The sequence below is a fragment of the Salvelinus alpinus genome, chromosome 1 (assembly GCF_045679555.1).
Source record: "Salvelinus alpinus chromosome 1, SLU_Salpinus.1, whole genome shotgun sequence".
In the NCBI taxonomy this organism is placed as follows: Eukaryota; Metazoa; Chordata; class Actinopteri; order Salmoniformes; family Salmonidae; genus Salvelinus; species Salvelinus alpinus.
This window is the reverse complement of record NC_092086.1, coordinates 2,883,185-2,896,753: the sequence shown is the minus strand read 5'-3', so window position 1 is coordinate 2,896,753 and position 13,569 is coordinate 2,883,185. Positions and strand designations below refer to the sequence as shown.

General features: G+C 46.2%; 1 protein-coding gene across 1 annotated transcript in view; it reads left to right on the top strand.

The window, feature by feature from the left end:
• Nucleotides 1-13,569, top strand: part of rnf216 (ring finger protein 216) — a 95,034-nt gene that overhangs the window by 65,463 nt on the left and 16,002 nt on the right. Inside the window, exon 13 of the mRNA XM_071390915.1 lies at nucleotides 1,402-1,480. Coding sequence (XP_071247016.1) covers nucleotides 1,402-1,480 — 79 coding nt within the window. The remainder of the gene's footprint in view (nucleotides 1-1,401; nucleotides 1,481-13,569) is intronic.

Genomic DNA, 13,569 nt, shown 5'->3' with positions numbered 1-13,569 from the left:
AGGACTTAAGGCCTGTTTTATACTTGGTATTTCGACATGTCTGTAGACTGGCTGTAACCGGTTGGTGATAGGACTTAAGGCCTGTTTATACCTGGTCTATCAACATGTCTGTAGACTGGCTGTAACCGGTTGGTGATAGGACTTAAGGCCTGTTTTATACCTGGTCTATCGACATGTCTGTAGACTGGCTGTAACCGGTTGGTGATAGGACTTAAGGCCTGTTTTATACTTGGTATTTCGACATGTCTGTAGACTGGCTGTAACCGGTTGGTGATAGGACTTAAGGCCTGTTTATACCTGGTCTATCAACATGTCTGTAGACTGGCTGTAACCGGTTGGTGATAGGACTTAAGGCCTGTTTTATACCTGGTCTATCGACATGTCTGTAGACTGGCTGTAACCGGTTGGTGATAGGACTTAAGGCCTGTTTTATACCTGGTCTATCGACATGTCTGTAGACTGGCTGTAACCTGTTGGTGATAGGACTTAAGGCCTGTTTTATACCTGGTCTATCGACATGTCTGTAGACTGGCTGTAACCTGTTGGTGATAGGACTTAAGGCCTGTTTTATACCTGGTCTATCGACATGTCTGTAGACAATTACAATGTGACAAGTGTCGCTGCTCAAAACGACATTTTAATTTATTCTCCGATGGAATGTCTGTAACTGCGACTTGTCCGTTTCCTTTTCCTCACACACCCCAAAAAAATAATTAAGTCTCTGCGACTGTCGCGACTTCCGTTGTTACGGTTACCGGACTGCCACAGCGACCGCGTCCAAATCCTCCCGTGAGAAAACACGCTACAATTCTCTTGTTTTTGAATGACCTGCTTTTTATTTAGTCACTCTGTGGCAGTCCGATGTTTTCTGTAAGCTCGCCCGTTACCTTGTAAAGAATGACGATGTACCAAGATGGCCACCATTCATTCCAAAATTAGACTGGTTTGGTTTTCTCCCTGACCAAGATGGCCGCCATTCATTCCAAAATTAGACTGGTTTGGTTTTCTCCCTGACCAAGATGGCCACCATTCATTCCAAAATTAGACTGGTTTGGATTTATCCCTTACCAAGATGGCCGCCATTCATTCCAAATTAGACTGGTTTGGATTTCTCCCTGACCAAGATGGCCGCCATTCATTCCAAAATTAGACTGGTTTGGATTTCTCCCTGACCAAGATGGCCACCATTCATTCCAAAATTAGACTGGTTTGGATTTCTCCCTGACCAAGATGGCCGCCATTTTTCATATCCATTCTGGAACTTTGAAGGTTTATGACCTCTAGTCATTTTAATAGGATCTCTGTTGATATTACTCCCTGCTGTCTGTCTGTCTGTGTGTTCCAGAAATGGTTTCTAGAATGTTCTGACCTGCTCGGTCTATACCTGTCTTTTGTCTCCAGTTGTCCGTCCTGTAACTTCCCAGCTTTGTTGGATAAAGGCGTGTCTCTGTTCAGCTGTCCCAACCCTCGCTGTCGGAAGGTGAGTTGACACACGAGTAGGATTACTTATCCCTTAGTTGAGGTATTAAATCACTTGAGATGGAACAAATTGGACACGTTAACTACCGCCCTCCGCATCATTCACAAAACCCTAAACATCAACTACATCTCGTAATGAATTAATGTGGAAATTGAGTCGACTAAACTGCTTGGATTAACCCTGGATTGTAAACGGTCATGGTCAAAACATGTTGATACAACAGTAGCTAAGATGAGAAGAGAAGTCTGTCTGGATAGGGAGTTCACTAGGGATTCATATACTTTGTCCAGGATAGAGAGTTCACTAGGGATTCATAGACTTTGTCCAGGATAGGGAGTTCACTAGGGATTCATAGACTTTGTCCAGGATAGGGAGTTCACTAGGGGTTCATAGACTTTGGGCCAGGATAGGGAGTTCACTAGGGGTTCATAGACTTTGTCCAGGATAGGGAGTTCACTAGGGATTCATAGACTTTGTCCAGGATAGGGAGTTCACTAGGGATTCATAGACTTTGACCAGGATAGGGAGTTCACTAGGGGTTCATAGACTTTGGGCCAGGATAGAGAGTTCACTAGGGATTCATAGACTTTGTCCAGGATAGGGAGTTCACTAGGGATTCATAGACTTTGTCCAGGATAGGGAGTTCACTAGGGATTCATAGACTTTGTCCAGGATAGGGAGTTCACTAGGGATTCATAGACTTTGTCCAGGATAGGGAGTTCACTAGGGGTTCATAGACTTTGTCCAGGATAGGGAGTTCACTAGGGATTCATAGACTTTGTCCAGGATAGGGAGTTCACTAGGGATTCATAGACTTTGTCCAGGATAGGGAGTTCACTAGGGATTCATAGACTTTGTCCAGGATAGGGAGTTCACTAGGGGTTCATAGACTTTGTCCAGGATAGGGAGCTCACTAGGGGTTCATAGACTTTGACCAGGATAGGGAGTTCACTATGGATTCATAGACTTTGTCCAGGATAGGGAGTTCACTAGGGATTCATAGACTTTGTCCAGGATAGGGAGTTCACTAGGGATTCATAGACTTTGTCCAGGATAGGGAGTTCACTAGGGGTTCATAGACTTTGTCCAGGATAGGGAGTTCACTAGGGATTCATAGACTTTGTCCAGGATAGGGAGTTCACTAGGGGTTCATAGACTTTGACCAGGATAGGGAGTTCACTAGGGATTCATAGACTTTGTCCAGGATAGGGAGTTCACTAGGGATTCATAGACTTTGTCCAGGATAGGGAGTTCACTAGGGATTCATAGACTTTGGCCAGGATAGGGAGTTCACTAGGGATTCATAGACTTTGTCCAGGATAGGGAGTTCACTAGGGGTTCATAGACTTTGTCCAGGATAGGGAGTTCACTAGGGATTCATAGACTTTGTCCAGGATAGGGAGTTCACTAGGGATTCATAGACTTTGTCCAGGATAGGGAGTTCACTAGGGATTCATAGACTTTGTCCAGGATAGGGAGTTCACTAGGGATTCATAGACTTTGTCCAGGATAGAGAGTTCACTAGGGGTTCATAGACTTTGTCCAGGATAGGGAGTTCACTAGGGATTCATAGACTTTGTCCAGGATAGGGAGTTCACTAGGGGTTCATAGACTTTGTCCAGGATAGGGAGTTCACTAGGGATTCATAGACTTTGTCCAGGATAGGGAGTTCACTAGGGATTCATAGACTTTGTCCAGGATAGAGAGTTCACTAGGGGTTCATAGACTTTGTCCAGGATAGGGAGTTCACTAGGGATTCATAGACTTTGTCCAGGATAGGGAGTTCACTAGGGATTCATAGACTTTGTCCAGGATAGGGAGTTCACTAGGGATTCATAGACTTTGTCCAGGATAGGGAGTTCACTAGGGATTCATAGACTTTGTCCAGGATAGGGAGTTCACTAGGGATACATAGACTTTGGGCCAGGATAGGGAGTTCACTAGGGATTCATAGACTTTGTCCAGGATAGGGAGTTCACTAGGGATTCATAGACTTTGTCCAGGATAGGGAGTTCACTAGGGATTCATAGACTTTGTCCAGGATAGGGAGTTCACTAGGGATTCATAGACTTTGACCAGGATAGGGAGTTCACTAGGGATTCATAGACTTTGTCCAGGATAGGGAGTTCACTAGGGATTTATAGACTTTGTCCAGGATAGAGAGTTCACGAGTGATTCATAGACTTTGTCCAGGATAGGGAGTTCACTAGGGATTCATAGACTTTGTCCAGGATAGGGAGTTCACTAGGGATTCATAGACTTTGTCCAGGATAGGGAGTTCACTAGGGATTCATAGACTTTGTCCAGGATAGGGAGTTCACTAGGGATTCATAGACTTTGTCCAGGATAGGGAGTTCACTAGGGATTCATAGACTTTGTCCAGGATAGGGAGTTCACTAGGGATACATAGACTTTGTCCAGGATAGGGAGTTCACTAGGGATACATAGACTTTGACCAGGATAGGGAGTTCACTAGGGATACATAGACTTTGTCCAGGATAGGGAGTTCACTAGGGGTTCATAGACTTTGACCAGGATAGAGAGTTTAGAGAGAAGACGATAGGTTTTAGCATCTGAGGGATCTCCTCCTTTTAGCAGTGGGAGGACATCTGCTGATTTCTAAATGCTGGGTGTGGAGATTGATCAAGAGACTCACGTTGAAGATGTGAGCTACAGGTTCAGTAATAATATCAGCTGCTGTCTTTAAGAGGGAGGGGATCTGGACCTGCAGCCTTGTAGAGTGTCTATAGCCTTGTAGTGCTTTATAGACCTCAGCATAAGAAACAGGCTCAAAGTTAAAATGGTTGACATGAGGGCCTATATCATAGTTGACTGTAACAGAGTTTACATTAGAGGCCTGGGTTCCCACCATTATCAACAAACTGAAGCAGCAGATATGAAGAGCTTGTTTAAAACCCCCCTACAGTATCGGCTTCATCCTTCACTTTATTAGAAGCCATCATTAAGCGGTCTGGAAGGCCACATTAAAACCTGACACTGGTCTGATTAGCTTCCAGAACTTAGTAGGGATGTTTAGGTTCTCTGTGACTGCATTTAAATAGTCATCTGATTCGCTTCCAGAACTTGGTAGGGTTGTTTAGGTTCTCTGTGACTGCATTTAAATAGTCATCTGATTCGCTTCCAGAACTTGGTAGGGTTGTTTAGGTTCTCTGTGACTGCATTTAAATAGTAATCTGGTCTGATTAGCTTCCAGAACTTGGTAGGGTTGTTTAGGTTCTCTGTGACTGCATTTAAATAGTCATCTGATTAGATTAGCTTCCTGAACTTGGTAGGGATGTTTAGGTTCTCTGTGACTGCATTTAAATAGTCATCTGATCTGATTAGCTTCCTGAACTTGGTAGGGATGTTTAGGTTCTCTGTGACTGCATTTAAATAGTCATCTGATTAGCTTCCAGAACTTAGTAGGGATGTTTTAGGTTCTCTGTGACTGCATTTAAATAGTCATCTGGTCTGATTAGCTTCCTGAACTTGGTAGGGTTGTTTAGGTTCTCTGTGACTGCATTTAAATAGTCATCTGATTAGCTTCCAGAACTTAGTAGGGATGTTTTAGGTTCTCTGTGACTGCATTTAAATAGTAATCTGGTCTGATTAGCTTCCAGAACTTGGTAGGGTTGTTTAGGTTCTCTGTGACTGCATTTAAATAGTCATCTGATTCGCTTCCAGAACTTAGTAGGGATGTTTTAGGTTCTCTGTGACTGCATTTAAATAGTCATCTGATTAGCTTCCAGAACTTAGTAGGGATGTTTTAGGTTCTCTGTGACTGCATTTAAATAGTAATCTGGTCTGATTAGCTTCCAGAACTTGGTAGGGTTGTTTAGGTTCTCTGTGACTGCATTTAAATAGTCATCTGATTAGCTTCCAGAACTTAGTAGGGATGTTTTAGGTTCTCTGTGACTGCATTTAAATAGTAATCTGGTCTGATTAGCTTCCAGAACTTGGTAGGGTTGTTTAGGTTCTCTGTGACTGCATTTAAATAGTCATCTGATTAGATTAGCTTCCTGAACTTGGTAGGGTTGTTTAGGTTCTCTGTGACTGCATTTAAATAGTCATCTGATTTGATTAGCTTCCAGAACTTGGTAGGGTTGTTTAGGTTCTCTGTGACTGCATTTAAATAGTAATCTGGTCTGATTAGCTTCCAGAACTTGGTAGGGTTGTTTAGGTTCTCTGTGACTGCATTTAAATAGTCATCTGATTAGATTAGCTTCCTGAACTTGGTAGGGATGTTTAGGTTCTCTGTGACTGCATTTAAATAGTAATCTGATTAGCTTAGCTTCCTGAACTTGGTAGGGATGTTTAGGTTCTCTGTGACTGCATTTAAATAGTCATCTGGTCTGATTAGCTTCCTGAACTTGGTAGGGTTGTTTAGGTTCTCTGTGACTGCATTTAAATAGTCATCTGATTAGCTTCCAGAACTTAGTAGGGATGTTTTAGGTTCTCTGTGACTGCATTTAAATAGTAATCTGGTCTGATTAGCTTCCAGAACTTGGTAGGGTTGTTTAGGTTCTCTGTGACTGCATTTAAATAGTCATCTGATTAGCTTCCAGAACTTAGTAGGGATGTTTTAGGTTCTCTGTGACTGCATTTAAATAGTAATCTGGTCTGATTAGCTTCCAGAACTTGGTAGGGTTGTTTAGGTTCTCTGTGACTGCATTTAAATAGTCATCTGATTAGATTAGCTTCCTGAACTTGGTAGGGTTGTTTAGGTTCTCTGTGACTGCATTTAAATAGTCATCTGATTTGATTAGCTTCCAGAACTTGGTAGGGTTGTTTAGGTTCTCTGTGACTGCATTTAAATAGTCATCTGGTCTGATTAGCTTCCAGAACTTGGTAGGGTTGTTTAGGTTCTCTGTGACTGCATTTAAATAGTCATCTGATTAGATTAGCTTCCTGAACTTGGTAGGGATGTTTAGGTTCTCTGTGACTGCATTTAAATAGTCATCTGATCTGATTAGCTTCCTGAACTTGGTAGGGATGTTTAGGTTCTCTGTGACTGCATTTAAATAGTCATCTGATTAGCTTCCAGAACTTAGTAGGGATGTTTTAGGTTCTCTGTGACTGCATTTAAATAGTGATCTGGTCTGATTAGCTTCCTGAACTTGGTAGGGTTGTTTAGGTTCTCTGTGACTGCATTTAAATAGTCATCTGATTCGCTTCCAGAACTTGGTAGGGTTGTTTAGGTTCTCTGTGACTGCATTTAAATAGTCATCTGATTAGATTAGCTTCCAGAACTTAGTAGGGTTGTTTAGGTTCTCTGTGACTGCATTTAAATAGTCATCTGGTCTGAGTAGCTTCCAGAACTTAGTAGGGTTGTTTAGGTTCTCTGTGACTGCATTTAAATAGTCATCTGATTAGATTAGCTTCCAGAACTTGGTAGGGTTGTTTAGGTTCTCTGTGACTGCATTTAAATAGTCATCTGATCTGATTAGCTTCCAGAACTTGGTAGGGTTGTTTAGGTTTTCTGTGACTGCATTTAAATAGTCCTCTGATTTGGACTTCCTGATCAGTCCTGTACATGTATTTCTTAGGGATCTGAAGGAGGTCCAGTCAACAGGAGCATTTGTACGTCTAGCTTGAACCCAAGAGATGTTTCTCTCTTTCTAGTTAATTCTGCCAAGTTATCTGAAAACCAGGGATTGTCCCTTCCACTTGATTCTACATTTCATCACAGGGGCGTACTTATCACAAATCGACACACATTTAAATAGAGAGATCATGTTTGACCCAGATGAACCAGACTTGTGGAAGTCTACAAATTTGTTTTCTGAGGTCTTGGCTGATTTCTTTTGATTTTCCCATGATGTCAAGCAAAGAGGCACTGAGTTTGAAGGTCGGCCTTGAAATACATCCACAGGTACACCTCCAATTGACTCAAATGACTGTCAATTAGCCTATCAGAAGCTTCTAAAGCCATGACATCATTCTCTGGAATTTTCCAAGCTGTTTAAAGGCACAGTCAACTTAGTGTATGTAAACGTCTGACCCACTGGAATTGTGATACAGTGAATTATAAGTGAAATAATCTGTAAACAATTGTTGGAAGAATTACTTGTGTCATGCACAAAGTAGATGTCCTAACCGACTTGCCAAACTATAGTTTGTTAACAAGAAATGTGTGGAGTGGTTGAAAAACGAGTTTTAATGACTCCAACCTAAGTGTATGTAAAACTTCTGACTTCAACTGTAGTTGATCTGTCCTGTAGTTCTCTCCTCTGTCCTGTAGTTCTCTCCTCTGTCCTGTAGTTCTCTCCTCTGTCCTGTAGTTCTCTCCTCTGTCCTGTAGTTCTCTCCTCTGTCCTGTAGTTCTCTCCTCTGGCCTGTAGATGGAGACAGAGCTCCATGACTGATCTAGTCTTCCTCCCTCCATCTCTCTCCCTCCTCCTCCTCAGTGTGTCACACTGCATTCCTGGGGCTAAGTACACACACACACACACACACACACACACACACACACCGTGTCTGAATACCCGTACTTGTGCTCTAAATAGCAGGTCATTTGGTAATGTGAAAATATAACATTTTATAGTATGTCAAATGTAGATCATGGAGTGCTTTAAATGCCAGGATGTAATACTCATTTAGAGGGTTTTCATCTAGTAGAAATCACTGCATCACTAATTAGGAAGAGAATCGTCTTTTTGAGATGTGTTTGACAACAGCATGATAATCAGAGAAGGTGACGAGCTGTTCCCAAATGAACCAATACTACTCTCATGCCCCGCCCTTCTGATCCTGCCCTCCCATTGGCTGAAACCAATTTTCCCTCCATGTCAAATGTGTTTCAGATCATGTTTGACCCAGATTCTCTTCCCTTGTTTCTGTCTGACCGACTGACACACACACACACACACACACACACTGTTTTCCACATGTGGTTATGAGATTTGTAGGGCAGCAGTTAGCCTCGTGGTTAGAGCGTTGGACTAGTAACCGAAAGGCTGACGAGGTAAAAATCTGTCCTTCTGCCCCCGAACAAGGCAGTTAACCCACTGTTCCCCGGTAGGCCGTCATTGTAAGTAAGAATTTGTTCTTAACTGACTTGCCAAGTTAAATAAAGATGAACAAATCGTACCCTTTTCCCCAGACCATGTGCTCTGACAGTACCTCTTTCCCCAGACCATGTGCTCTGACAGTACCTCTTTCCCCAGACCATGTGCTCTGACAGTACCTCTTTCCCCAGACCATGTGATCTGACAGTACCTCTTCCCCCAGACCATGTGCTCTGACAGTACCTCTTTCCCCAGACCATGTGCTCTGACAGTACCTCTTTCCCCAGACCATGTGCTCTGACAGTACCTCTTTCCCCAGACCATGTGATCTGACAGTACCTCTTTCCCCCAGACCATGTGCTCTGACAGTACCTCTTTCCCCAGACCATGTGCTCTGACAGTACCTCTTCCCCCAGACAGTACCTCTTTCCCCAGACCATGTGCTCTGACAGTACCTCTTTCCCCAGACCATGTGCTCTGACAGTACCTCTTTCCCCAGACCATGTGCTCTGGCAGTACCTCTTCCCCCAGACCATGTGCTCTGACAGTACCTCTTTCCCCAGACCATGTGCTCTGACAGTACCTCTTTCCCCAGACCATGTGCTCTGACAGTACCTCTTTCCCCAGACAGTACCTCTTTCCCCAGACCATGTGCTCTGACAGTACCTCTTTCCCCCAGACCATGTGCTCTGACAGTACCTCTTTCCCCCAGACCATGTGCTCTGACAGTACCTCTTTCCCCAGACCATGTGCTCTGACAGTACCTCTTTCCCCCAGACAGTACCTCTTTCCCCAGACCATGTGCTCTGACAGTACCTCTTTCCCCCAGACCATGTGCTCTGACAGTACCTCTTTCCCCCAGACCATGTGCTCTGACAGTACCTCTTTCCCCAGACAGTACCTCTTTCCCCAGACCATGTGCTCTGACAGTACCTCTTCCCCCTGACCATGTGCTCTGACAGTACCTCTTTCCCCAGACCATGTGCTTTGACAGTACCTCTTTCCCCAGACCATGTGCTCTGACAGTACCTCTTCCCCCAGACCATGTGCTCTGACAGTACCTCTTTCCCCAGACCATGTGCTCTGACAGTACCTCTTCCCCCAGACCATGTGCTCTGACAGTACCTCTTTCCCCAGACCATGTGCTCTGACAGTACCTCTTTCCCCAGACCATGTGCTCTGACAGTACCTCTTTCCCCAGACCATGTGCTCTGACAGTACCTCTTTCCCCAGACCATGTGCTCTGGCAGTACCTCTTTCCCCAGACAGTACCTCTTTCCCCCAGACCATGTGCTCTGACAGTACCTCTTTCCCCAGACCATGTGCTCTGACAGTACCTCTTTCCCCAGACCATGTGCTCTGACAGTACCTCTTTCCCCAGACCATGTGCTCTGACAGTACCTCTTTCCCCAGACCATGTGCTCTGACAGTACCTCTTTCCCCAGACCATGTGCTCTGACAGTACCTCTTTCCCCAGACCATGTGCTCTGACAGTACCTCTTCCCCCAGACAGTACCTCTTTCCCCAGACCATGTGCTCTGACAGTACCTCTTTCCCCAGACCATGTGCTCTGACAGTACCTCTTTCCCCAGACCATGTGCTCTGGCAGTACCTCTTCCCCCAGACCATGTGCTCTGACAGTACCTCTTTCCCCAGACCATGTGCTCTGACAGTACCTCTTTCCCCAGACCATGTGCTCTGACAGTACCTCTTTCCCCAGACAGTACCTCTTTCCCCAGACCATGTGCTCTGACAGTACCTCTTTCCCCCAGACCATGTGCTCTGACAGTACCTCTTTCCCCCAGACCATGTGCTCTGACAGTACCTCTTTCCCCAGACCATGTGCTCTGACAGTACCTCTTCCCCCAGACAGTACCTCTTTCCCCAGACCATGTGCTCTGACAGTACCTCTTTCCCCAGACCATGTGCTCTGACAGTACCTCTTTCCCCAGACCATGTGCTCTGGCAGTACCTCTTCCCCCAGACCATGTGCTCTGACAGTACCTCTTTCCCCAGACCATGTGCTCTGACAGTACCTCTTTCCCCAGACCATGTGCTCTGACAGTACCTCTTTCCCCAGACAGTACCTCTTTCCCCAGACCATGTGCTCTGACAGTACCTCTTTCCCCCAGACCATGTGCTCTGACAGTACCTCTTTCCCCCAGACCATGTGCTCTGACAGTACCTCTTTCCCCCAGACCATGTGCTCTGACAGTACCTCTTTCCCCCAGACAGTACCTCTTTCCCCAGACCATGTGCTCTGACAGTACCTCTTTCCCCCAGACCATGTGCTCTGACAGTACCTCTTTCCCCCAGACCATGTGCTCTGACAGTACCTCTTTCCCCAGACAGTACCTCTTTCCCCAGACCATGTGCTCTGACAGTACCTCTTCCCCCTGACCATGTGCTCTGACAGTACCTCTTTCCCCAGACCATGTGCTTTGACAGTACCTCTTTCCCCAGACCATGTGCTCTGACAGTACCTCTTCCCCCAGACCATGTGCTCTGACAGTACCTCTTTCCCCAGACCATGTGCTCTGACAGTACCTCTTCCCCCAGACCATGTGCTCTGACAGTACCTCTTTCCCCAGACCATGTGCTCTGACAGTACCTCTTTCCCCAGACCATGTGCTCTGACAGTACCTCTTTCCCCAGACCATGTGCTCTGACAGTACCTCTTTCCCCAGACCATGTGCTCTGGCAGTACCTCTTTCCCCAGACAGTACCTCTTTCCCCCAGACCATGTGCTCTGACAGTACCTCTTTCCCCAGACCATGTGCTCTGACAGTACCTCTTTCCCCAGACCATGTGCTCTGACAGTACCTCTTTCCCCAGACCATGTGCTCTGACAGTACCTCTTTCCCCAGACCATGTGCTCTGACAGTACCTCTTTCCCCAGACCATGTGCTCTGACAGTACCTCTTTCCCCAGACCATGTGCTCTGACAGTACCTCTTCCCCCAGACAGTACCTCTTTCCCCAGACCATGTGCTCTGACAGTACCTCTTTCCCCAGACCATGTGCTCTGACAGTACCTCTTTCCCCAGACCATGTGCTCTGGCAGTACCTCTTCCCCCAGACCATGTGCTCTGACAGTACCTCTTTCCCCAGACCATGTGCTCTGACAGTACCTCTTTCCCCAGACCATGTGCTCTGACAGTACCTCTTTCCCCAGACAGTACCTCTTTCCCCAGACCATGTGCTCTGACAGTACCTCTTTCCCCCAGACCATGTGCTCTGACAGTACCTCTTTCCCCCAGACCATGTGCTCTGACAGTACCTCTTTCCCCAGACCATGTGCTCTGACAGTACCTCTTTCCCCCAGACAGTACCTCTTTCCCCAGACCATGTGCTCTGACAGTACCTCTTTCCCCCAGACCATGTGCTCTGACAGTACCTCTTTCCCCCAGACCATGTGCTCTGACAGTACCTCTTTCCCCAGACAGTACCTCTTTCCCCAGACCATGTGCTCTGACAGTACCTCTTCCCCCTGACCATGTGCTCTGACAGTACCTCTTTCCCCAGACCATGTGCTTTGACAGTACCTCTTTCCCCAGACCATGTGCTCTGACAGTACCTCTTCCCCCAGACCATGTGCTCTGACAGTACCTCTTTCCCCAGACCATGTGCTCTGACAGTACCTCTTCCCCCAGACCATGTGCTCTGACAGTACCTCTTTCCCCAGACCATGTGCTCTGACAGTACCTCTTTCCCCAGACCATGTGCTCTGACAGTACCTCTTTCCCCAGACCATGTGCTCTGACAGTACCTCTTTCCCCAGACCATGTGCTCTGGCAGTACCTCTTTCCCCAGACAGTACCTCTTTCCCCCAGACCATGTGCTCTGACAGTACCTCTTTCCCCAGACCATGTGCTCTGACAGTACCTCTTTCCCCAGACCATGTGCTCTGACAGTACCTCTTTCCCCAGACCATGTGCTCTGACAGTACCTCTTTCCCCAGACCATGTGCTCTGACAGTACCTCTTTCCCCAGACCATGTGCTCTGACAGTACCTCTTTCCCCAGACCATGTGCTCTGACAGTACCTCTTTCCCCAGACCATGTGCTCTGACAGTACCTCTTTCCCCAGACCATGTGCTCTGACAGTACCTCTTTCCCCAGACCATGTGCTCTGACAGTACATTTAATTCCAGAGAGCCAACTCCCCTCTCTCCCACCTCCCCTCTTCCACAGCAGCTCCCCCAATCAGATTGTGTGTAAAAGTCATCTGTTTCCTTATAAGGACTGTTGCAGCCTGCAGAGAGGAAGGGAAGAGAGTGGAAATCTGAATCAGAGGAAAGGATGAGAGACGGCATGGATGAAAAATACTGGGAAAGAATGCAGGGATACAGAGTCTGACACACTGAATATACCACACTCTCTCTCATACACACACCGCTCCTCCTGCTCAGTCACAACCTAGTCCTCTCTGTCTGTCACACACACACACACACACACACACACACACACACACACACACACACACACACACACACACTCATGCCCATCCTCTAGCTGTTGCCACACGGGTGTGATATTTCACTGTCTTTATTCATCCGCTCCTACCCTCTCCTCTCTCCCTCCCTTTTGTCTGTCTTAGCTAATGCTAACCCACTGCTCTGCTATCATGGAAGACAGGCTCTATAGCTAACTGGCTAATGCTAACCCACTGCTCTGCTATCATGGAAGACAGGCTCTATAGCTAACTGGCTAATGCTAACCCACTGCTCTGCTATCATGGATGACAGGCTCTATAGCTAACTGGCTAATGCTAACCCACTGCTCTGCTATCATGGAGACAGGCTCTATAGCTAACTGGCTAATGCTAACCCACTGCTCTACTATCATGGAGACAGGCTCTATAGCTAACTGGCTAATGCTAACCCACTGCTCTGCTATCATGGATGACAGGCTCTATAGCTAACTGGCTAATGCTAACCCACTGCTCTGCTATCATGGAGACAGGCTCTATAGCTAACTTGCTAATGCTAACCCACTGCTCTACTATCATGGAGACAGGCTCTATAGCTAACTGGCTAATGCTAACCCACTGCTCTACTATCATGGAGACAGGCTCTATAGCT